The sequence below is a fragment of the Orycteropus afer genome, unplaced genomic scaffold, assembly GCF_000298275.1.
Source record: "Orycteropus afer afer isolate SDZICR_OR568_19922 unplaced genomic scaffold, OryAfe1.0 scaffold00040, whole genome shotgun sequence".
Lineage (NCBI taxonomy): Eukaryota > Metazoa > Chordata > Mammalia > Tubulidentata > Orycteropodidae > Orycteropus > Orycteropus afer.
Window position 1 is genome coordinate 4,412,731 of NW_006921627.1, and position 25,960 is coordinate 4,438,690.

Below are 25,960 nucleotides of genomic sequence, written 5' to 3' on the forward strand. Positions count from 1 at the left end.
AAGTATTGGCAAATTTTCTAACAGGCCAGAGAGTAAATAGTTCAAGTTTAGTGGGTCACATGGTCTCTGTGAAAGCAGCTGAAGACAATTTAAAAATGAATAAGCAATGTTATATTCTAATAAAATTTGTGGACACTGAAATTTTAATTTCATATAATTTTCACATCACAACATTATAATTCTTTTGATTGTTTCAACCACTGAAAAATGTAAATACCATTCTATGCTCAGGAGCTGAGGCTGTATAACTCTATAGGTTTGATTTGGCCCACAGGCTGCAGTAACCTCCTACTGTAAATTGACACTTTTTAAACATAAGTCCATGACTAAATTTCTACTAGTCCTTAATAAACTGTCATTGAAAAGTGAAAGGCTGAATTTTATTGAAAAGATTATCCTTTAGTCTGTGCAACTTCTTTGAAGTGACAATGTCCTTCCTCTTATGATATTAATAGTATATGGTCATTTATCTTTTTTTTTTTTTTAACTGTCCTTGACAATCCCATATTGCCATTGTTAACTGACATCGATTCCTACTCATGGGGACTGCATGTATACAGAGTAAAACTGCTCCCCAGAGTTTTCAAGGCTATGACCTCTCAAAAGTAGATCATTAGGCCTGTCTTCCAAGGCATCTCTGAGTGGATTCAAACTCCAACTTTCAAGCTAGTACTCAAATGCCTAACCATTTGTACCACCTAGGGACAATCCCCTGCTAGTTTTCTGTAGTTTTATTGCTGCCATTGCTGTTCTTAATTTTTTTTTTTATTTTACCGGTTTGTGAAATCCAAGTCTGGGAATGATGAACTTAAAGCTTTCTGCCTAATCAAAACAAAAAGACGCTGCGTGCCTAAGGCACTTGACTGCTAACCAGAAGGCTGGCGGTTCAAACCCACCAGCCACTCCTCGGAAGGAAGGTTGGGCAATCCTACTTCCGTAGTGATACTGCCTCGGAAACCCACGGAGGGGTCGCTATGAGTCGGGGCTAACTCGACGGCAAATAACAACAACAACGTGTGTCATTTACACCCACTGATACAGGCTGATTAAACTAATCAAACTGCACCTTTACTATCTGCTGAACTGATCATCCATAACTCTTTCTCAGCCCTTTTTCTTAATTTAATGTAATTCCCTTCCTGGATGCCTTTGGATCCTATAATAACCCTATTCTTACCTTTTCTCCAACAAAAACACAAAGGAATCTTAATGCTATCTTTCATATTTAGTAATTGAGTGAATATACGTTAAATTTTCAATAAGTACAGTTATCTACATTTCACTCAGCTGTTCTTAGTTGAAAACCCCACAATAACATCTTAGTTGGCTTACAACCAGACAGTTCTAAATTGATGTTCTGGATCTGTCATTTACCAGATGTGAGACCTGAACAGGTGATTCTCTTGTTTTGTAGTTTCCTCACCTCTACTGAGGGCAATACCATTTACTTACAAGGTTGCTGAGAGGATAAGTATTGTACATGAAAACATCTACTACAGTATTTATATATACTCTGTAAGTGGGAGTTATTAGCATATTTGCTAGGTCCCTATAATCGGTGCTCTATTACAGACTTATAAGAGTGTCACTATAAGATATCATTTTCATGAATAAAACTATTACAGTATTTTAAGGTTACAACAGCAAGTGCTACATAAGGTTACATAAGATGTGGTGCTACATTTTTTTTCTTTGCTGTTGTTGAAAATATACACAGCAGAACATACACCAATTCAACAGTTTCTACATTCAGTGACAATGATTACACTCTGAGTTGTGTAACCATTCTCACCCTCCTTTTATGAGTTGTTCCTTCCCCATTAACATATCTTCATTATCCTCTAAGGTTTCTATCTAATCTTTTGAGTTGCTGTTGACACTTTGATCCCAGATGTAGTGCTATGTTTTTAATGTCAATAAAGTAAGTAACATGAATAATGTGAGGGAAAAGGCACCTGTTAGTGACATATACTTATTATATAAGATTTCAGCTAAAGGGGGAAAACAAAAAGTACAGCACAGAAATTAGTAGTTTAAAATAATGCAATAAATAAATATAAGAAGACTTCTGGTAAGATGGCAGAATAGGCAGACACGCTACACAGACCCTCTTCAACAAAGAAAAGAGAAACCAACTGACAAGAGGTACAGAAGATAATCCTGGAGCCCTGAGCTTTGAAAGGAAGTATACAAAAGTGGATTAGGCACCAATTAGTGGAAAAACCTGAATGAAAACAGTGAGTTTGGAGACGGACAGAGCAGTGGACTGCCAGCTACTCTAATGGCACCAACAGCCTGAATATCTCCAAGTGGTGTTTGGATCTGAGAATTGACCTAAAGATCAGCCCTGGTCGCCAAGGGCTGCAGGGACGACTGCACTGGTCGTCTATGACTAGGAAAGGAAACAGCAAGGAGGGAGACAACCTGAGCTTTCAACTTTCTAGAGGATGCAGCCATTTTGATTATTTACAAGTGGCAGCCATTTTGAATATTTAAAGTGATCAAGGGCACAGCCATTCTGAATGTTTATAAATGGTGGCCATTATAGATATTTAAAGTGACAGAGGGTGCAGCCATTTTGAATGTTTACAAGTGGTGGCCATTTTAGATATTTAAAGTGATAGCATTCTCATTCAGATTCCAGGAACCTAAGAATAGGCTCCATTTGCCAAGGACAGCAGGGACATACAGGAGGCTGACAATGGGAAAGGAGACAGGTGGCAACTGTATAAACAAAAAAACCAAACACACTACCATCAAGTCGGACCTGAAACCCTTCCTTAGGTTTCCGAGGTGGTATCACTACAGAAGAAGATTGCCCAACCTTCCTTCCAAGGAGTGGCTGGTGGATTTTAACTGCCAGCCTTCTGGTTAGCAGTCAAATGCCTTAGGCATATACTACCAGAGCTCCAGCTGAGTGTTTAACTGCTGCCAACTAGCAAATAGAGAAGCACAGTACCCTCCTTACGTAGGCAACATCCAAAGAAAACAAAAGTTGTGAGTAAGTCACTGCAACATATAAGCACTAATTAAATATAAACACAAAAACGTCACAATGTCTCATATACAACAGAACATCACAGTCCACACAAAGAAGCAAGAGAAACAAAGGACCATGATACAGACCCAGAACACATCACTGAGGAAGAAGCAGCATTGGAACTCATTGATAAGGAATTCAAAAGAATTATATTTAGGTACTTTCAACAGACTGAGGGAGCTCTGGTGGCGTAGCGCATAAGGTATTTCACCTAACCAGAAGGCTGGCAGTTCAAATCACTAGCCACTCTTTGGAAGAAAGATCAGGCAATCTACATAGAGATACTGACTCAGAAACCCGACGAAAAGTCACTATGTGTCAGGATGGACTCAAAGACAGTGAGTTTTGGTTTTGATCAACAGATTAAGAGACAGATCAAGGAAAACACTGACAAAATTGAGAAGAAAACCTTAGAACAATTTTGAAAGGCAATACAAGAACAAAATGACAAAATAAATGAAAAATTAGAAATGGTACAAAATCTACAGGCAGAAATCTAGAAAATTAATACTAAATTCTCAGAAATAGATAACATATTGAATGGGCAAAGGAGTAGAACTGAATCAATGGAAGACAGAATTACTGAGATGCAAATACCTCAATATTTCTTTGGAAAGGAATCAATCAGAAAAAAAGATCAAAATGAAATGAAGAAAGCCTAAGGATCATGTGGGATACCATCAAAAAGAATATCCGATGTGTAACTGGAATTTGAGAACAGGGAGAGACTAAGAAAACCACAGAAAAAATTGTCAAAGATTTGTTGGTAGAGAACTTCCCTGATATGATGAAAGATGAGAATATATCCATTCAGGAAGTCCAACGAACCCCAAACAGGATAGACCCCAAAAGAAAATCACCAAGACATATCATCATCAAACTGACCAAAACCAAAGACAAAGAAAGAATCATGAGAGCAGCACAGGAAAAATGAAAAGTTACCTACAAAGGACAACCAATAAGAATAAGCTCTGATTTCTCAGCAGAAACCATGCAAACAAAAAACGAGCTCAGCACAGAAAATTATATGGAACTAAGAAATCAGTAACACCACAAAAAAGCACATAACAAAATGACAGCAACAAATTCATACTTGACGATAATTACAATGCCAAAAGAGTAAAAAGAGAACCTACAGATTGGGGGGAAATATTCAGCAATGACATATCTGACAAGGGACTCATCTTTAAAATTTATAGAAAACTCTAATACCTCAACAACAAAAAGATTAACAATCCAATTTAAAAATGGGCAGAAGACATGAATAGACACTTCACCAAAGAGAATATTCAGGTGGCCAACAAACATGAAGAAATGCTCCTGATCATTAGCTATCAGAGAAATGTAAATCAAAACAACGAGATACCATCTTGCCCCATCACTAGTAGCAAAATTCAACAAGACAGAAAATAACAAATGCTGGCAAGGATGCAGAGGAATTGGGACTCTTATACACTGCTGGTCGGACTGTAAAATGATACAACCACTGTGGAAAGCAGTATGGTGATTCCTTAAAAAGTTGGAATTAGAAATATCATTTGACCCAGCAATCCCATTACTAGGTATATCCTAAAGAAGTGAGAGCCAGGACAAGAACAGATGTATGTACATTTGTGTTCATTGCGGCACTATTTACAATAGCCAAAAGATGGAAACAACCTAAGTGCCCATCAACAGAAGACTGGATAACCAAATTATGGTATCATACACACAATGGAATACTATGCAACCCTAAAGAATAATGTAGAATCTGCAAAACACAGCATAATGTGGATGAACTTGGAGGACATTATGTTGAGTGAAATAAGTCAATCACAGAAGGACAAATATTGTGTTAGCCCAATATTGTAAAAAGTCAAGGAAAGGTTCATAGATGGAAGGAAACTTTCTTTGTTGGTTATGAGAGGTAGGAGGGGAGAGGAGGGAACACAGGGGGAAAAAAAAAAAAAAAGAAATGCACTGATTCATGTCACTTTAGTTTTATGTACTTCACTGTACATAATTATATTTCAATAAAATACACTTTAACAAAAAAGTAAATATAAGCATTCAATATTGCTTATTCTTAAGTAATACCTACTCCCTTGTGAAGGTTAAGGCTTCCTCATACAAAAACACATACTTGAAATTATTTGTGGAGAGTTTTGAACCTAACTAACCAGCCAGGAACCCCTTACCACAAAAAGAAAATAGAGCAGTAAAAAAAAAAAAAAAAGTCTTTCCAGTGTATTACATTCCTTTTGGGAAAGCACTCTATAATTCACAGATGAGTCACTGTGGAAATAAAAATGTTAAATAATTGATATGACTATAGCTGAAAATACTGAGCACTAATTACTCAAAGTTGCTGGTAATTCCTTTAGGACTATTAAGGCTGCACTGGTAGTAATTAGACAGAGATCCAAATTCAGCTTATTTGTGACCCACTTTCTAGAAAACCCTTACAGATCCCATGCTACTGTTTGCCTTCTGGTTGCACATTACAAGATATATTTCATATAAGGTCCATTTTTATAACATTTCAAAAAGTGTTATAAACATTTTATTTACATGCATGAAATATTTTATTTCTAACTCAACTAATGTTGAATTAGAATTCAACTAACAAGAACTCAACTTATTATATCAGTATTTTATATATATATATATATATATTTATAGTCTTTATATTTATTTATAATATACAAATATTATATATTTATATAATCTTTTCCATAATTTTATATTATTTCCTTTATTTAAATATCACAATAACCATGTAGGTATTCTTATCCCCATATGACAACTGATGAAACTCGCTTGAAGACTCTTCCATTTATATGTAGGCATTGATTTTATGCTGCCTACCTTGAAAAGAATTTCAATAGTCATTCATTTCTTATTCCTAGAAGTACGTAAGTTGATTATACGAATCAGTCTTGAATTTGGGTATAACAATCAAGATGAAAAGGCTCTCAGAGAATTCGATTACAAAAAATGACAAAAGTAAAATTAGATCATTTTAGAAGCAAGAGAGAATCTCTAAGGACCACTTTATTCAACTCTCTAGGTTTTACAGATGAGGAAACTGGAGTCCAGAAAGATTAAACAACATGCCCAGGGTTAACATGCCTAGCAACTGATTGGCAGAGCAAGGGTCAAAATGAGAATGCAGGTATCCTGATTTGAAATTCAGTGTTCTTCTGTCCATGACACCAGAATCCTAAAGCTCATTAAACCCAACCCCCTTTTTTTATAATAAATATTTTTGTAACATGCCATTTATTATCATGAAATCCATACAAAATAAACCACACCCTCATAAACAATTATCAAAAGACTAATTATATAATACTCTATGAAAGAGAATAATTTTATAATAAAATAATAATATTGTCAGTAAGTAAATGCTGAGGCACTGCTACACCAAAAGACACAAGCATTTGCATATGCAGGTTGAATAAGGGGTTCCACCAGCAACTCAATGTAATGCTGCTGTTTGAGTGATTTTCCATATTGGCAAAAACTCTAGGTAAAATTTCAAATAAAACAAACTACAATCTTCCATTAGATCACACAGCAGTCCTACTGCTAGAAAATGCAGTATATATTAAAACAATTTTTAAAAAATCCTTAATGTACTTATGTCTTTTACCTACGTAAATATCTCACAAAACATCTGAAAATCACACAGGATAAGGGAGAATTTTTCACTGTGCAGAGCTATCCTAAGCATTATAGGTATCTAGCAACCCTCCACCCCTCTCTACTATATATGCCAGAAACACCCTCTGCCCCAGTTACTCTAGCAATCAATGTCCTCACAACATTCCAACAACTGACAAGCAACACACTACACCTTCAAAATAAGTACCTATTATCAGAAACACCAAGAGAAAGCCAACAATTTATCTGCTACACTTTTTTAAGTAGATTTTTCTCTAACTGCTTCAACTCTCAAAAATGCTTATACCATGGGCTACACACAGAGAAATAAGAAATACACCCCATGAAAGGACAGAATAGGAAAGGCTGGAAACACTCATGAAAGCAGCATCCTAAGGATGCATCGCTTCTAAGAATTTGGCACCTGTTCTAAGTTCCTACACCCATGAAGTAGAGCCATGTGGCAAGAATAAGTTATTATTCAAGTTAACCAAACCAAACCCACTGCCACTGAGTCAATTCTGATTCATAGTGACCCTGTAAGACAGAACAGAATTGCCCCATAAGGTTTCCAAGGCTGTAAATCTTTACAGAAGCAGGCTGTCTCGTCCTTCTCCCGCTGAGCATCTGGTAGGTTCAAACCTAGGACCTTTTGGTTAACAGCCAAATGACTTAACCACCAGAACTCCCATTCCTATTAACAAATCTGAATAAAAGAGATCAAAACTAAGAAGATTTTTATTAATACAATGTCCCTATTTCTCAATAAATTTTAAATCTTACACAACAGTTTTTATTGTCAAAAGTATTTTTCTTTGAAATAGAACATTGTAGGGGGTTTAAAATGTAAATACAATGCAACTGTAAAAAAAATTTTTTTTTGTTTAAATACTGTGCTTAAATGAATATTTATGAATAGCTAAGCAAAGCACTTACACTTTCATTTTAATACCATTATCTCAGACCAACAATAGGAATGTTGTTCTTGCTGTTGTTGGTTGCTGCTGAGTCAATTTCAACTCATGGCAATCTTATATATGCAGAGTAGAACTGCTCCACAGAGTTTTCAAGGCTGTGACCTCTTGGAAGCAGATCACCATGCTTGTCTTCCAAGTCACCTCTGGCTGGGTCTGAATTGCCAACCTTACAGTTGGTTGAGAGTCAAGCACTTAACTGTTTGCAGCACCCAAGAAACCTACAAGAATGACACTGGTGTATCATGAAAAAAATAAAATGGTAATACCTGCCCGAAACTCTTTTATCCAAAACAGATAAACAAAGTATGATATACCATTATTTCTATTTTTTGATAATGACAATACCTGAATTATAGACACATCTCTCCCTAGACTTCACAGAACATAGAAAAACTACTCCGTTAAAAACTCAATAAAAAGAAGAAACTTAACCTGAAGAAATAAGTTTCTTCGGTTATACTTTTATCAGTTAGATACTGTAGAGATGGAAGACAAAGTTTTCCCAACACAAATCCTAAAGAAGAAAAATTTGGAAGTTAACTTGTTCAAACTCCCTGCTAAAGAGTAAAAATGTATTACTTAATAAAACAGTGACAACCAAAAGATAAGGTACTGAAGTCTCATCATATCCTATGCTTAATCCACTAGTTGCTATGAAATGCTCCTAACTCATGACAAGCCCATACATGCTGGAGTAGAATGTGCTCCACAGAGTGCTCCATGACTTATTTTCAGAAGTAGATCACCAGGCCTTTCTAACCAGGCACTTGTGAGTGGACTTGAACCCCCAACCTTTCAGTCAGCAGTGAGTAGATGAACCACTGGCACCACCCAAGGACTCCATACCCTATGCTAGCTGTATCAGAAAACAAAAAATATGTTTTTTTTGTTTTTACCACACAGAGAAAATATTTTTTAAAACTCAAGATGATATATACAAAATAACAGCCCTAAACAGACAGCTCTGGTAGTGTAGTGGGTAAGGGATTTGGCTGCTAACCAGAAAGTCAGCGGTACAAACCCACCAGCTGTTCCATGGCAAGAAGATGAGTCAATCTACTTCCGTAAAGATTTACAGCCTTGCGAACCCAACGAGGATTGCTATGAGTCGGAGTCAACTCAGTGACAGTGGGTCTGGTTTTGGTTTTTGTTTAAACAGACACATATAGGATCACTATCAGTTGGAACCAATTTGACAGCAATAAGTTTTTTAAAAGACACAATGTAACTTTAGCCAAAGAAGGCACATATCATGGATTCAACATTCAAATATAGCCCCTTTTAAGCCTAATGAAGGAGCTGCTAACCGAAAGGTTAGCAGTTCTAACCCACCAGCTGCTCCACAGGAGAAAGATAAGGCAGTGTGCTTCCATAAAGATTTACAGCCTTCGAGACCCTATGGGGTAGTTCTACTCTGTCCTATGGGTCACTACAAGTCGGAATCAACTTGATGACAGTGAGTAAGTTTAATGGGGGAGGGAAAGAAATGCATTCCTCAAGCACTGAATCTCCCAAAAAGGGGGGGAAAAATAAGTGCTGTTGATTCCAAGTACAAACTTGATGATAAAAAGTTTCATAAAATTTTCCAAGAAAATGGCTCCCAATATTCAGGGTCTCTGAAACTGAGGTCTCTTACTTTCTTGCAGAATTCTATAACAATTTCTAACAGTTAAGCAGTGGTAATACAGATTCTCACAGGCAAGAAATTCTTGGTCAAGAAATTGTAATGTTTACGCACTGGCACTACTCACAAAGTAATTTTTGAACTATGCAATGATTGTTAAAGAATTTAGGTCCTTCTACTTGCAATCCTACTTCTGTAGTGATACTGCCTCGGAAACCCAAGGAGGGGTCGCTATGAGTCGGGTTTGACTCGACGGCACATAACAACAACAACAACTTTTAGGACGGAAGCTCTGGTAGCACAGTGGTTAAAGGCACTTGACTGCTAACCAGAAGGCTGGCGGTTCAAACCCACTAGCCACTCCTCGGAATGAAGATGGGGCAATCTACTTCTATAGTGATACTGCCTCGGAAAGCCAAAAAGGGGTCGCTATGAGTCGGATCTGACTCGACGGCACATAACAACAACAACAACAACATAATTGTATTAAACTTCTTCTAGAAAGTAGGAAACTAAAATTAGATATCCATGCGAATACAAATGGAGCCTCTGGTTGCACAGTGGCTAAAATGCTCAGTTGCCAATCAGGTTGGCGGTTCAAACCCAGCAGCCACTCTGCAGAAGAAAACTGTGGCTGTCTGCATCTGTAAAGATTTACAGCCTTGGAAATTCCAGAGCAGTTCTAATCCGTCCTACATAGGGTGTCTATGAGTCACAATTGACTCAATGGCAGTGGGTTTGGTTGGTTTGTGGGCATAATTACAATAAAAATATATCAATATATCTTGTTCCTTTTTAATTCTTTCACAGTAGAAACTGGGTAATTGATGAGACAACAAGAAGGAATCCTGATCAGCAAAGCATTCAACAAAATACTGGTTAAACAGCTCTAAAAGCTGAGGCCTCCTTAAGTTAGCTCACCCAAGGAACCTTTTATTTTATGTAATGTAGTAATTTAACAACAATTACAAATCATTACATGCTAACATTTAACATTTTCTTAAAAGGAACCTCTTTAAAAGACCAGAAATATATGTTACCAGCAAAAAAGAAAGAAAGAACCACTGAATATTGTGTCCTCTTTTCAACTTTGTTCTGTCACTGATGTTTCCACTTAGGGTTAACATGCATTTCAAGAAGTCTATTATTCTCTTGGGAGCTCTGGTAGCATAGTGCCTAAGGCATTTGACTGCTAACCAGAAGGCTGGCAGTTCAAACCCACCAGCCACTCCTCGGAAGAAAGATGGGTCAATCTACTTCCCTAGTGATACTGCCTCGGAAACCCAAGGAGGGGTTGCTATGAGTCGGGTCCTACTCGACAGTCTATAACAACATTATTCTCATATCCATTCTATCTTACAAACTAATTCATAGTATGAAAAGAAAAATCCAAGAGAGAGTGTACGTATTCTTTGTGTAAAGAAGCACTGGTGGCACAATGGTTAGTTAGGTGCTTGGCTGCTTTCCAAAAGGTTAGTGGTTTGAGCCTATCAGCTGCAGTGCAGGAGAAAGATGTGGCAGTCTGCTTCCATAAAGATTTACAGCCTTGGAAACTCTATGGAGCAGTTGTACTTTGTCTTATAGAGCTGTTGCTACGAGTCATAAATGACTTAACAGCAATGGAGCAATGAGATGTACAGCAAAACCTGCAAAAGCTTGAACCTATAGAAGGCAGAAACCTGTCAGAGAAGGAAAACTCAAATATTTTCCACTAAAACAAGTGAAAGAAAAGTAGAAAGACTGCACCCAGAAAACTTGTGAGACCTGGAAAAACAAAGCAGTCCCACTGATTCTGGCTGTCACAGATTTCACTGTATATCCTCTAAACCATTGAGTCACTCCAATGTTAAATAATGTTAACTAAACTCAAAAACCAAACCAAACTCACTGCCACTGAGTCAGATCCTAGTCATAGTGACCCCTCCTTGGGCTTCTGAGGCAGTATCACTACGGAAGTAGATTGCTCAACCTTCCTTCCAAGGAGTAGCTGGCGGGTTTGAACCACCAGCCTTCTGGTTAGCAGTCAAATGCCTTAGGCACTATGCCACCAGAGCTCCTAATGTTAATTAAGGAATCCAAAAAGTCCACATATCAACTTGCCCCCTTGTAAAGTTTTCATTTGCCTTTAGCTTTAGTTCTAGTTAGGGCAGTTGACCAGAAAAATACAATGGCACAAAGTAGGTGCTCAGTATTTGTTAAATCAACAAGTAAATATTAAACATTAAAACTAAACAAAACCAAACTCACTGCCGTTGAGTCAGATGCAACTCACAGCGACCCCTCCTTGGGGTTTCTCAGGTGGTATCACTACGGAAGTAGACTGCCCAAAATTAGTACTTAATAATAGATGAACACTTCCGTGGCTTGCCAAATAAAGAGTGGCATTTCTAACCACTAAGAATGCACTACCAAATACAACAGATACCAAGGCAAGGTTTTTTATTCCATGTGCCTGGATAAACTCAGACCAAAACTTAAAAAAGTTTTTCTACTTTTGCTAAGGAAGAAGCAAGATTTGCCAGCTGGTCTGTTGGGATGCTGTTCTGAGTGAGATGTAGGGAAGAAGCCAGAGTGAGCCAAACTTCTTTAAATATGAAAGGATGAAAATGGAGGAAGGAGGAAGAGGCTAGCAGAACCAGTTCCAGTGTGCAGGAAGAGAGGTGGAGCAACTGTGTTGAGAAGTAAGATTTAGGGAGGGAGAGAAGCCGCCTATATGCTGTGTGACATATTTTCCTTCTTGTGCTTCCTCAAGGGACTTTCAGTAAAGACCCATTGTGTTACTTTCCAGCACAATTATAACAATAATAAAATTAAAGAAGAAACCATCTGTATGAGGCAAAACAATGCAGAACAAATGCAAGGCACTAAGGACAAATTGGATCAGACTCATAGTGACCCCTCCTTGTTTTTCCAAGGTGATATTACTACAGAAGTAGATTGCCCAACCTTCCTTCCAAAGAGCAGCTGGTGGGTTTGAACAGCCAGCCTTCTCGTTAGCAGTCACATGCCTTAGGCACTAGCCAGTCAACACTTATACCAAAGCAAAGATAAGAAGGGGGGGTGGTGGCTAGATTAATGGAAACAGGAAACAGGAACAACTGGAATAGAAATAATGAGAATGTTGACAAAATGTAGAAAATGCAACCAATGCTGCTGAACAATATGTACAGAAACTGCTAAACAGGAACCTAATTTTCTGTGTAAACTTTCACCAAAAACACATTTAAAAAAAAAAAAAAAACCTTAGTGCGAGTGTTTTTGGCTTCTGACTGCTAACCAAAAGGCCGGCAGTTCAAACCCACCAGCCACCCCTTGGAACGAAGACTAGGCAATCTCCTTCTGTAGAGATACTGCCTTGGAAACCTAAGAAGGGGTCACTATGAGTCAAATCGATTCGATGGCAGTGAGTTTGGTTTGTTTTTTGTTTTTTTGGTTTAGAACAGCAAAGTTTCTACTATTATTTAATATTGTCTGGGCTGATTTTTTTGAACTCTGATGGCACAGTGGTTAAAGATTTCAGCTGTTAACTGAAAAGTCAGTGGTTCAAACCCACCAATCACTCCACAGGAGAAAGATGAGGCACTCTGCCTCCATAAAGATTTACGGTCTTGGAAACCTTACAGGGAAGATTCAACTATGTCCTATAGGGTCACTATGAGTCAGAATCGACTCAATGGCAGTAGGTTTGGCTTGGACTGAATTCTGGCCAATTAGGTTTTACCTGGTCTTTTCCATATTACTTACTAAAAAAATAGTGCCATCTTCTAAACCATGGCAAAGAAACAGGAGCCTTGTTGATGTCACAGACCACTGAACAGATGACATTAGACAGACATTAGCTAACAAGTAATCCAGTCAAAACCCTAGTAGTCTCTTAGCAATCAGAACCAAACCAAACCAAACCAAACTCACTGCCATCGAGTTGATCCCAACTCACAGTGACCTCCACTGGGTTTCCGAGGCAGTAAATCTTTACGGAAGTAGATTGCCCTGTCTTCCTTCCACAGAGCAGAAGAACACTGTTAAGTCCTTTATATCTGTACTTCTCTCTGCCTAGAATAGTCTTTTCCCCCCGATAGTTACCACTGATGTCTCTCTTTACTTAAAGCAACACCATCTTCAGAGAGGCATAAAGCTCTTCTGCTGCATACGAAAATAGAATGGTTGTCCAGAGAAATACTCGGGTAGCTGTTTGAGTACTCTTTTCACGGAACACCATTTTAACTTAAAAAGACTGAACTAGCAAACTATAATTATTTAGGCTTGGGTATATAGCTGACATTTTCTCAAAAATTAATGAAAGGAGACTGTCACTTCAAAGACAATAACTGACAATATTTTTTGCCAGTGACAAGATTTAAGCTTTCAAGCAAAAATTAAAACTTTGGAAAATTTGTATCTGCCACCTGGGAGCCTGACAGCTTACCAACACTGAAACCTTTCTGATGAGATAGGCTGGTGATACTGAATGTGATTTTTTTTTTCAATTTGTCTAATGAAATGTGTCAACATTTAGAAGCTCTACATAACTCGGTTAACCAATATTTTCCAAATGATTGATACACAATGTTACAAAATTGTGCATGAGTAAAAGATCCATTCAAAGTGCAAGATAGATCAATGGATTTTTATGTAATAAAGTATGAAAATTCACTGGTAGGGTTTCAGATCCTAATTGCAACTAACTTTCAGAAACTATAAACTGGATTATAGTTATTGCTGCACAACTCAGTAAATGAAAAAAAAATCACTGAATTGCAAACTGAAAATGGACAGATTTAATGGTATGTAAATCATACCTCAATAAAGGCATTTAAAAAAAATAAACTATCACTTGTCAAATTTGGTGTGATTTCAAAGAATATCTACAAATATCTAAGAAGGCTTTTTGGAACACTCCTCCTTTTTCCAACTGCATATTTGTGTGAGGCCTGATTTTCTTCACTCACTTCAACCAAGAAAACAAATTGCAATAGACTGAATGGAGAAGCAATTATGAGAATCAGCTGTCTTCTATTAAGCCAGACATTAAAGAGACTTGCTAAATGATCTTTCATTAAAAATGTTATTCATGTTAACACTTAATGGATTTATTATTTTAAAATAATTTTTATAATTTCTATTTTAATGTCTAATATGACAAATATTGGGATCTCTGGCGGCATAGTGCCTAAGGCATTTGACTGCTAACCAGAAGGCTGGTGGTTTGAACCCACCAGCCACTCCTTGGAAGGAAGACTGGGAATCTACTTCCACAGAAATACTGCCTCAGAAACCCAAGGAGGGGTCACTATGAGTTGGATTCCACTCAACGTCAGTGAGTGTGGTGTTTTTTTTTTTTTTTCTTTTAATGACAAATATTAACAAATAGAGCTTGCATAAACAAAAGCTGCTTTAATTCCTGAGGCCAAAAAGTTTGAGAATGGCTGCTACAAATCATTCAGGCACCTGAGGTTCACTCTAAAACAAACCAGGTCGCTGCAGAGCACACAGAGTGAATCAATTCAACAGCAATAGGTTTCTGGTACAGCACATACTCCAGAAATCCTTAAGGCCCAGCCACTTTTAACGTATGCTAAAACCCTGAGCAGGATGCACATGAAGACTGAACTACGTCTGAACTTCTCAGCCCACATGGTCTCCACACAAGAAGATTAGGCTGGACAAGCATCATTTCAAGCAAGTATTCTCCACAAACTGTCAAATCTATCAGAACTTACCAAGAGCCTATCAAGTAGGAAAGACTAGCAGAATAAAGAAAAATGGGTTTCAACAAGCATTATTGCCAACCATATGGTAAAAGAAAAGAAATAGTACATGATAAGACTAACGTTCCAACTTCAGAAAGAAAAATGAGTGTTTTTAGAATGCATATGGCAGCACGAAAAATGAGAAAAACACAATTCATAAAAGTACTTCTAGTCTTGGCCATAAGGAAAGAACACAACATTTTCAGTACAAAGTTAATCATTTCCTCACTGACAGCACATTTTCTACAGTATTTCTCTTTTTGACATTTACTCAGATCCTACACTTCATCATGCAGAGATACACCATCTCCAATGAGTTTCTGTTAACTAATATAAAATAAATTATTTCTCTGAAAGCAGAAAGGAGCCCTACTGATGAAGTGATTAAGCACTCAGCTGCCAACCTAAAGGTCAGTGGTTCGAATCCACCAGCCAAACCAAAGGCAAAAGATGTGGCAGTCTGCTTCCATAAAGATTACAGCCTTGGAAACTCTATGGGGTTCTACTCTGTCTTGTAGCGTTGCTAGGAGTTAGAATTGACTTGATAGCAAGGGGTTATTAGCAGAAGCTGGCCTATCACAGAAATATAAAACATTATTAACTTTTTTTAATGAATAGTGACTTTCAGCAATTGAGAGAATCACTCATTTATCTGCCTTCAAAGAAAAATGCCACAACAAAGATAGAAAACTAAAGCACAAAAATAGCTGGGGTAAGAAAATACATACAATAAAACCTGTATCAACTAATAGCTTCTCCTTTCCTCACCACTCCTTACTGCTACAAGCAGAGACATGTAGTTTGTGATACCAGAACAGTAAGTTTCCCAACATTAAGTACACATTCTGTAACATCTGTGTGTACCTCAGGTCACAGTCACTAGTCTCTTATTTCCAAATGCTTATGAAACACATCTACTCAAATAATTAATGCACCATTTTTTATGCCACATCTAGTTTTTCTAATCTCTTTCCATTTTCAACCAATGGCAAAACCATTTCCCCAATCTCAGTGTCATGGTTTGTCACAGTCTTCTCTCTTGCCATTATAGTCTATATCCAAATATTTCTTCGAAAATATCTCTTGGATGTATGTTGGCAAATGTCCTATGTATGTTTTCACCACAATAAGAGTAAAAAAACAAAAAAAATCTCTTGAATGTGCACCTTCCTCTCCATTCCTATAACCCAAATTGACCCAGGCCTTCTACAACAAGCTCTTTTGCTTTCCTTGCCTGCCTGCCTTCAAACCATTCTGCTGATAGCAATAAAACCTATTCCTAGCAACATTTTTCTTACTATGTCATTCATTCTCTTGTTCAAGAACTTCCTAAAGCAACTACCTACAACTTTCTGCAAATTCTTCAGATTAAGAATAAATCAGATTAAGGAAAAAAATGCATACTTTTAAAGGATGAATTAAATTAGATCTCAATAAAGCTGTCATAAAGAAAAGACGCAAAGAGGAAGTAAAGGAAGGAGGGAGGGCAAAACAAAGGTAGGAGGATAGGGTGAAACTCCCTAAATGGTTCTCCACAATGTACTATTGAACTCCATACCATTTCAGGCATTCTAAAGAGTTGAAAGACCTTAGAGGTCACCCAAACCGTTGTTATATGGTAATCTAGCCTCCCAGTGATCATGTCTAGTCATGGTGAAACATTCCTTGGTAAAACTGACTTTCATCAAATAGTTATAGTTTTGTTAGAAAATACAACCCTGCTTGGAGTCAACATACAGAACCTTATACTTGCATTTCTTTTTCTAGTGCTGGCCCTCCAAAGAAAATATCTAGAAATAAAGAAAAAAAAAAATCTCTTTCAACAGTCTATCAAAGTATTATTTAAAAATCACAAGTGCCATCTTCTTTAATTCTATCAACCATTTATTATAAAGCATGACTTCTAGGCTTGTCTGATCTTTTTCTGGGCAAATAGATATTCTAGGGGCAAATATGTCAAATCCTATTCTGTATAGGATGTCAAGTTCCAGGGGTGGTACAATTTTAAAAAGAAAAACAGAATGATGACCTCCTCCTTGATCAAGATTAAAGTAATTAAAAACTGAATCTATCTTCTGGTTTCTTTTGTATAAGAGAATAAAAAGTAGGTCTCCCAAAGATATTAAAACTGCTATCTGTATATTTACTGTAAATTAGCAAAACCCTAAAAATAATTCTATTTCATTCAGATTAAATCACACACTGGAGTCTACACTGTGGAATCAAAAGAGAAAAACAGAGACAGAAAGACTGATTGCAATTCTCTGGCAAATTCTGCCATTACTGCCTCACAAATAAGCCCTGTCAGATACTTGTTCAATGTTTTCATCTGATTCACTGAATCATCTTTTCATAATACTCCACTACATTCCAGGTAAGCAAACTTCCCAACTCTACAAGAAGTCAGATTCCCATACCTACTTACATATGTCCATATATGACAAGAGGCAATGATGGTTAGCTTAAATGCCTATAAGCCATATATGCACACATTTTGCTTCTCAAAATGATCATAAACTTCTCAAAAGAAGTATCTCTCTACCTTCCAGACATAACCAAACACCTCACAGGTGGGTTTACTGGATTTGAAAACTTGGGACCACAGTCTTATGGGATATCTTAGTCAACAGGCACAACTTTATAGTCTATAAATTGTATGTTCTACATCCTAATTTGGTAAGTAATGTCTGGGGTCTTAAAAGCTTCTAAGCAGCCATGCAAGATACCACCACTTGTCTGGACCAAAAGAGAAAAGATGGAAACCAAAGACTCAAAGAAGAGATCAGTCTTCAGGACTAACTGCCTACATGAACTACAGCCTCACCTATCCAGAGACCAGAAGAATTAAATGGACCCGGCTACCACTACCAATCACTCTGACCAGGCTAAAATAGATGATCCCAGAAAGAACGAACAAAATCCTAGAACAAAACTCAAAATACTTTTTTAAAAAAGGTCAAATTTATGGAACTCGCAGAGACCTAGGAAAGCCCAGAGACTGTCATCCTGATATATCCTTTAAACTTTGAACTGAAACTACTCCCAGAACTGACCTTTCAACTAAATAAGGTGCTCATAAAATAAACAGTAAACCTGGGAGTACCGTGTTCCTTTTATATTAAAACAAAAACACAGTCATTAATTTGAGACCAAACAATCAACATTTACTCTGAAGCACACATGAGAAAGTCAGAAGGGACAGAGAAGCAAGAATAATGGAAAAGAAACAACCAGAACAGTAATAATGAGAATGGTGACACAATGTGGAAAGTGTAACCAATGTCAGTGAACAGTATCTGTAGAAATAATTAAATGGCACCTAATTTGCTGTGTAAAATTTCATCAAAAATTCAGTAAAATATTTTTAAAAAGAAAACATCTTTTACATTTTTGTTTAATTTTCTCAAGGGACTCTACATAATGCCTTTAACACATTCCATTTCTAGAACACTAAAAAAGATTAAGTCTATCTGCAGAATTGACTGAAATATCAATTTATGCATAGTATTCTCGATATTCATTCATAATTCATCTCTATGTAAAAACAAAATTATCAGAAAGAAATATTAAACAAACAGTCCAGGCCACAGATCTCATATTTTAAACAACAGTGAAATGATAAGCAACCTCATGAAAAAGCTTATTTAAATTCAAATAATAATGACATTGCCAAAGAACTAACAAATCTGTTCCACAAGAAGTACAGCCAGAATGCTCCTTGGAAGTGAGAACAGCAAGACTTCATCTCACCTACTTTGGTCAGAAGGGACCATTCTCTGGAGAAGGATATCATGCTTGGTAAAGTGGAGGGTCAGCGAAAAAGGGAAAGACCTTCAGCGAGATGGATTGACACAGTGGCTACAACAATGGGCTCAGGAATAGGAAGGATTGTGAGGCTGCCGCAGGACCAGGCAATGTTTCATTCTGTTGTACACAGGGTTGCTATGAGTTGCAGTCAACTCGGTCCCAAACAATAACAACAACAACAACGGCATTTACCATGTGGTCGATCAAAGTGGAAGCTAAAATTATACCAACATTTATTGTCAACAGTCTCCAAACAGTGATGACAAATGACAAAACAAAGGTTTACACAGGCTAAATTTATTTTTTTGCATTTTCAAACTTAAAATTCTCTTTATCTCAAAGAAATACAAAGCAGAATACAACATTCAGAATCCTGAATAAAATCAGACCCAAAAAGAAAGTCAAAATTTTAATTCGCTTGCCACCCGTTAACATTAAACAGAATGTACTGTGATCACACAGAATTCCAATGAAGGACCTGAAAATAATTATTTTAAATAAACTTCCCACTAAGTTCAATAGCGAGAGTTATTAGAAGGCATAATCAAGAGAGAAGTATGGCACTATCTGTCACCTGCTGATTAGAATAAAAATTAAAATCGTCAAAAGTCTAAGCTCTATAAATTCAACCAAGCTCACAGCAAGATTTTTATTCTTCATCAAGCAAATATACATTAAAAACCTTCTTTATCCTCAATTTGAAAAAAGAAAGTCTTCTCTGGTAAAACATGTATTAATCAATCTCTCCCATCCTCAGTATTTGAAAGTACAGTAACAAAAGCAGTGTGAGACATTAAAGTAGCTGGGTATTTTAGAAACAACCTTCTCAAAGGACTCCATGATAATAAACCATACACATCAGGCAATTCTAAGCAAATGTGTTTTTACATTTGATAGGACTATAGACCAAGATCTCTGAGGTCCAATAACATTCAACATTTAGAATGAACCTAAATCCCCAATCTCAAACTGAAATGGGGAAATGTGTTTAATTACTGTAAATCCTATTAAACCAATCTTCTTTATAAAGTAGATGTCCAACCTCTGAGGGCTGTGGAGGGAATAATGAATGCAGAGTTTAATTAGAGCACACTGCTGGCTGACTATAATCTATTAATTAGCATTCTTAGTCTCTGTATCTCATTGCAGTGTTTCACTTTACTTTAAAATTGCACCCTTCGTTTTTTGGACCAAAGTTACACAATTTTAGGATTGTGTAGTAATTATAGTGGGTGCAGGAAGAAAAGTTCCTGCCAGAACTGGTGTTTAATTAGGGCAAGGGGTGGAATCTAGATAAGGCAGTGTTTGCCCTTCTTCAGCACACATGGTTTTTTTGGCATCGTCATCCTCTGGACTGTTTGACTTCCACTGGATGAAGTGCTGAGTGCCTCCTACAGTCTCTTCAGAAGATTTAAGTGTGTTACTTTTCAATGTAGCTGCATAATTAGAAAGGAAATTGAGCACGCCACCCACCCACCCACCCCATGGCTTTTAAAGTGTAAAAACCATACTCTCTGCCATGGAGTCATCTGACTCATTGCAACCTCTCCTTGGATTTTCAAGGCGCTACCTCTATGGAAATAGATTGGCCAGTCTTCCTTTCAAGGAGTGACTGGTGGGTCTGAACGACCAGCTTTCTGTTTAGCAGTCAAGTGCCTTAGGCACTATGTCACCAGACCTATTTCAAAACAAAGTATGCCAACTTTTTTCCTCATTAAAATGAGCATTTGTGAGTCACCTGATAATAATAACCATCTTACTGATGGACATACTCTCAGCATCACCAGCAAGGTACACTGGAGGCCAATTCAACTTCTACCAAATCACTTATTTAAAGTGATTAATATCTATTTTATTAAGCTCTATAAATTAACCAAGCTCACAGTGAGATTTTTATTCTTCATCAAGCAAATATACATTTTTAAAAACCTTCTTTATCCTCAATTTAGAACAAGAAAAAGAAAAAGCTTTCCCTAGTAAAATATGTATTAATCCAGTCTCTCCAATCACCGTATTTGAAAGTTCAGTAACAAAAGCAGTGTGAGGCATTTTAAAATAGAAGAAAATAATAATAATAATATACACAGTCTATTTATGAAAGGCAGAGCTTTTTGTTTTTTTTAAAAAAAGAAAGCTACTTTAAAGGGAGGTGTTTATTCACATGTAATTTTTCTACAATATTTCTTTCAATAAATTATGTCTCATCCACTTCCATGGTAAATGGAAGTAAATTCTAAATGTTATTAAAAGTACCTTTGAGGTTGGATAATACCCAACTATGATGCACTATGATGTTTAATTGTCCAAATACATCCAAAGAACCTCCTATTTATGCACTGATGTACTCCCAGTGGATACACCAAATTTACCCACCTCATTTTTACAAAGGTTAAAGACCCAATACCTACTCTAGGAACACATATACCGATCAGGTTTCTAAAACCTATACCACACTGATACTTGACCACAAGACTAATGAAAGCAAATTCATTTTTTTCTCTCCTGATACTCATTATCTCAACTATAAAAACTTACATTTTTTTTTAATATTTAAGAATGGTGTATTTTTCATGTTGTACTCCACTTCCTGACAACCTAAAATGTCAACTGAAGAAAAACATTTCCTTCACCTAAATCACAATTAAAAAAAATAAATAAAATACCCTGCAAGCGGCCATCAAGATGTAACAATGGACATCTCTCCCTCAGCCAGAGCAAAGAAGAATGAAGAAAACCAACAACACATGGAAACAATTAGTCCAAGGGACAAGTGGACCACGTGAACCTCAGCCTATATGACCATGAGACAGAAGAACTAGATGGTACCAGGCCACCAATGTCAACCACTTGGAAAGGGAGGAGTGCAGAAGATCCCAGATAGAGTGGGAGAACAATGTGGAACAAAACTCAAAATTATAAAAAAAGACCAGGTTTACTGGTCTGAGAGAGGCTGATGAGACCCCCAAGACTACAGCCCCTAGATACTATTCAGGTCTGGAACTGAACTCACTTCTGTGGCTTCTGGCCAAACAATATACAGGCATATGAGGCAAATATTTACATCGGGTAGACACACTTAAAACAATAAGTCATGGAAGAACAGAATGGCAGTATTTGCATGGGGAGATAGCTCAGGCGGCAGGAATGCATAGGAAACAAGGACACAGAGAAGAGGTAACTACAGGGAAGAAATGGGATGAGAGCTGTGAGGAATTGAGGTCTATGTCATGACACAAAATGTGTATGAACAAAATGTGTATGGAAAATGAATTTGCTTTGTAAGCTTTCATCCAAATCACAATAAAAATTAAAGACAAAAAAAAAAAAAGAAAAACATTTCCCAATTTTGTTGTCATAAATCATTTGACTATTTTAGTTTGTGCACTAGTGATTCACAAGGTGGGGAGACAGCAAAATCATTTTTGTTTAAATATATATGATATTTGAAATACTCCTTTTCTCTACATATATCCTCTCTACTAAAGGCCACTGTCAGAGTTAATGATCATTATAAATAGGAATATGTCACATTCCTGAGGTGTAACTGACAGGGGAAAGAATGAATCACTGAGTGAATGGTCCCTTGTTCTTTTTCCCATCTTATGCAACTCAGCTTAAAAATGGTTCTACAGAAAGAACCACATCAAGTTCTCTTTGAAAGATGGACAACAGACAAGTTTAAATTCTAAAGAGTAAGGTGGCACAGTGGTTAAGCACTTGGCTGCTAACCAAACAGTCAGCAGGCTGAACCCACTAGCCATTCCATGGATGAAAGATGGGACAGTCTGCTTCCCTAAAGACTACACCCTTGAAAACCCTATGGGGCAGTTCTACCCTGTTATATAGGGTCGCTATGAGTCAGAATCAACAAAATGGCAATAGGTTTAAATTCTAAAGATTCCAAATATGATTTATTATCAGAACACCAGAGAAACTTGTTTAAAATACAGGTTCCCAGCCTGTCTCCAGATAGTTTAATTCAGTAAATACGAAGCAAGATCTGGAAATCTGTATTTTAAGCAAACATATTTGTTGATACAGATGGACCTAAGCCATCATTTAAAATCTTTTTAATTCTAAGATCTGTCACTCGGGTCTATTTTAGCTCTTCTCTTTCTTTTTACATTTTTAAAACCTTAAGACTTAAAATCACAGAACTTCTAAAGAATTATTTTTCAAAAGGGCATTTTCTCTTCCTTAAAAAGTCTGGTTCTCTAAGAGAGTTAGACATTAAAGTACATTAATAAAACATTCCAGTTTTGTGTAATGAAAAATTAATCGCTGGTTAAAAAGCAGCTTGATGTTACAATGTATCTGAGAAAAAGTATCAAAATTTATAAATATTTTGAAATTATTTATTCAAATGAATCCAAGGTTTCATTTTTAATTTGCATTGTACTATCAAATAAATTCAAAGATTTTTTAACTCTGATATTAGTTAAATAAACTAGTACAGACATATTAGAATTATACATAAGCCAAACCAAACTCCACTGTCATCAAGTGGATTCTGACTCCCAGCAACCCCCCACTGGGTTTTCATGGCAGTAAATCTTTACAGAAGTAGAATGCCCTCTTCCTTCCACAGAGTATCTGGTGGGTCTGAACTACCAACCTTCTAGTTAGCAGTCAAATACCTTAGGCACAGCACCACCAGAGCTCCTTAAGAATTATATATTGGTGTTAAACATAATGACTTAAATATGTTTGATGGAACTTTACAGTAGAAATGTTGGCTAAAAAAATGAGGTCACATCATGACACCTATCATATCCCACTCATGTAAAATTTGTATGAGTGTATACAAAAATATCAAAATGCTAACAGTGGAACAACAAACTTATCGGTACATGGAAGGATAGGGGTAAATTTTACCTTCCTATCTATGTATTTTTATATTATTTTTATGATAAGAAAAAGGAAGCTATTTTTATTGCTGAAAAAAAAGTAAGTCTGGAGTCTTAACATATAAAACTTAATGTAACCAAAAAAGGCTTCATGTAACCAAGACAGTAGAGATGAATAACTAAACTGAGTATGTGTAAAAGAATGGTAGAACAATCAACACAGAATTTAAATGAGATTTACCTCACCCAATACAGAGACTATTTCTAATTGCTTCTTTATTTCTAGCACCATTCAGGAACACTGCAGTGGGTAAGAACAGCTACACAACTTAAAGAATGTCACCAATGTCACTAAATGATACACACAGAAAATGCTGAATTGGTGTCTGACTTGCTGTGTATATTCTCATCCACAAAATTATATAAAAAATAAAATTTTAAATTGAAAAAATATTGCAGACTTCTAGGTAAGTTTATTAGTTTCTTCATAATTCTTATTAGCCTAACCCAAAAGTAAAGTATAATGCCAATAGTGAACTACCTGCTTTAAAACTCTCCTTGAAGAGTATGAGAGAGTTTCTCTAAGGAAGCAAATAATTCAAGTTCATAAATTTAAGAAATGTTGTAGAAGTCTTTTACAGAAATTGCTTTAAGATTTCAACTGCTGAAGCTTGGACCGATTTATTCACATCTTTGGAATCATAAAATATGTCACTGAATATGACCCTGTCAATTCGTTTATTTTTCTAGATGCAACCAGGCTGCCATTCCTCCACCTAAAATTTGAAGAATTAAAGAACCAGAATGAAATAGTTACATGAGCATCTTCCATGATATCATACCTACATAAATGTCAATAGAAAGATACTATATTGTTGGTACATAATAAATATTTACATCATCAATATGAAACTTTTAAAATAATTTCCTTTCTATGTAGAAAAGATTAATTTGCCTTTCAATAGTTTGTTTTAAAAAAATAGACTTTTCTGACATTTACTATAGCAAATCTTAATGCATCACCTTACATATAAGTAATTTTAGTAATAGACGTCAGGGTGTGTGGAAAACTTATATTCTTACAAGAACTGAGAAAGACAAAATAGGCTGAGAGGAAAGACAGAAAGAAGAAAAGAAGCCAGGGGAAAGAAAGGAATGAGCTAGAATGGGGAACAAGCTGACAAAGCAAATAGAAAAATATATATATACATATACAGAGCACAAGGAGTGACACGAAATCTGGAAAAGACTGAAAAAATGGAAAACAGAAAATACTGTAATAAATAGGAAAAAGGAACTAAGAAGGGGAAAATTTAATTAAGAAAAGAAAAACAATGACTCATTTCATTTATATACATGAATTCAGCCAATAAAGGTAAACATACATATATAACTAACCTGGTTTTCCTCCTGCACAACTCTATACTGTTCCTTCCAAATGGTGATTTTGGAAGCTTCATCTTTTCTCAGTGCTCGTTCTTTCTTCAGCTCTGGGCTCCAGAAGGTCTTGATGCTATTCATTGAAGAGCTCAATTTGCTCTCCTTAACTTCCACATCTTTCCTCAAGAGATCATTTTCCCTTAATACTTCCTTCAGCTGTGTCTGCAGATCCATGATTGTGTTATCTCTTGCCTGACGAAGAGAGTGAGGTACAGTGGATGCCATACTCACAGGAGGGAGGTGATGCTCTCCAAATGCTATAGTGTCACTAGCAACCCCACTGCTAGCTATATTGGGGCTACTGCCCATAGCTGTCATCCTAACACCATAAGGCAGACGTCCCCCAGAACGGCCAAGTGTCATGGTGCTTTTAGGTGTTTCTGAACCCACATTTTCATGATCACTTAGGTACATAGGGCCAGATGTAGCATAGGCAGCATTTAAGGATTGAATATTCTCCATTGAAAGGGTTTTCCCACTGCCTCCTCCAACACTGCTTCCAGAACTCCCTCCTGTACTATTGGTTCGGCGATGACCCAAGCGAGGGGAACGTGGAAGCCTAGGTGAACGCCCAGGGCTCTGGTTGCTTGGTTCCACCTTCCCAACTGATCGAGCACTTCCATACATGGTTGCAAGGTGAACTTAGGTGCCAGGAAAGGTGTAAAGCAGAAAAACAAAATGGAATTCCGTGAGGTTTCTCTATGGCTATTATCAGCTTAAGGCTAGTCAAAAATAACAGGTCCCAGCTGTCCAATCTTGAAGAAATATCTTACACCATATCTGTAATGAAAAGATTACACATTAAATACTCCAGTAATAAATATTTCTCT

General features: G+C 36.7%; 1 protein-coding gene across 1 annotated transcript in view; it reads right to left on the reverse strand.

The window, feature by feature from the left end:
• The window catches only part of ERC1 (ELKS/RAB6-interacting/CAST family member 1), a 715,223-nt gene extending 689,466 nt beyond the window's left edge, over positions 1 to 25,757 (reverse strand). Inside the window, exon 1 of the mRNA XM_007937035.1 lies at positions 25,089 to 25,757. Within this exon, the coding sequence (XP_007935226.1) occupies positions 25,089 to 25,757 (669 nt within the window). The remainder of the gene's footprint in view (positions 1 to 25,088) is intronic.
• Positions 25,758 to 25,960: the final 203 nt, after the last annotated feature.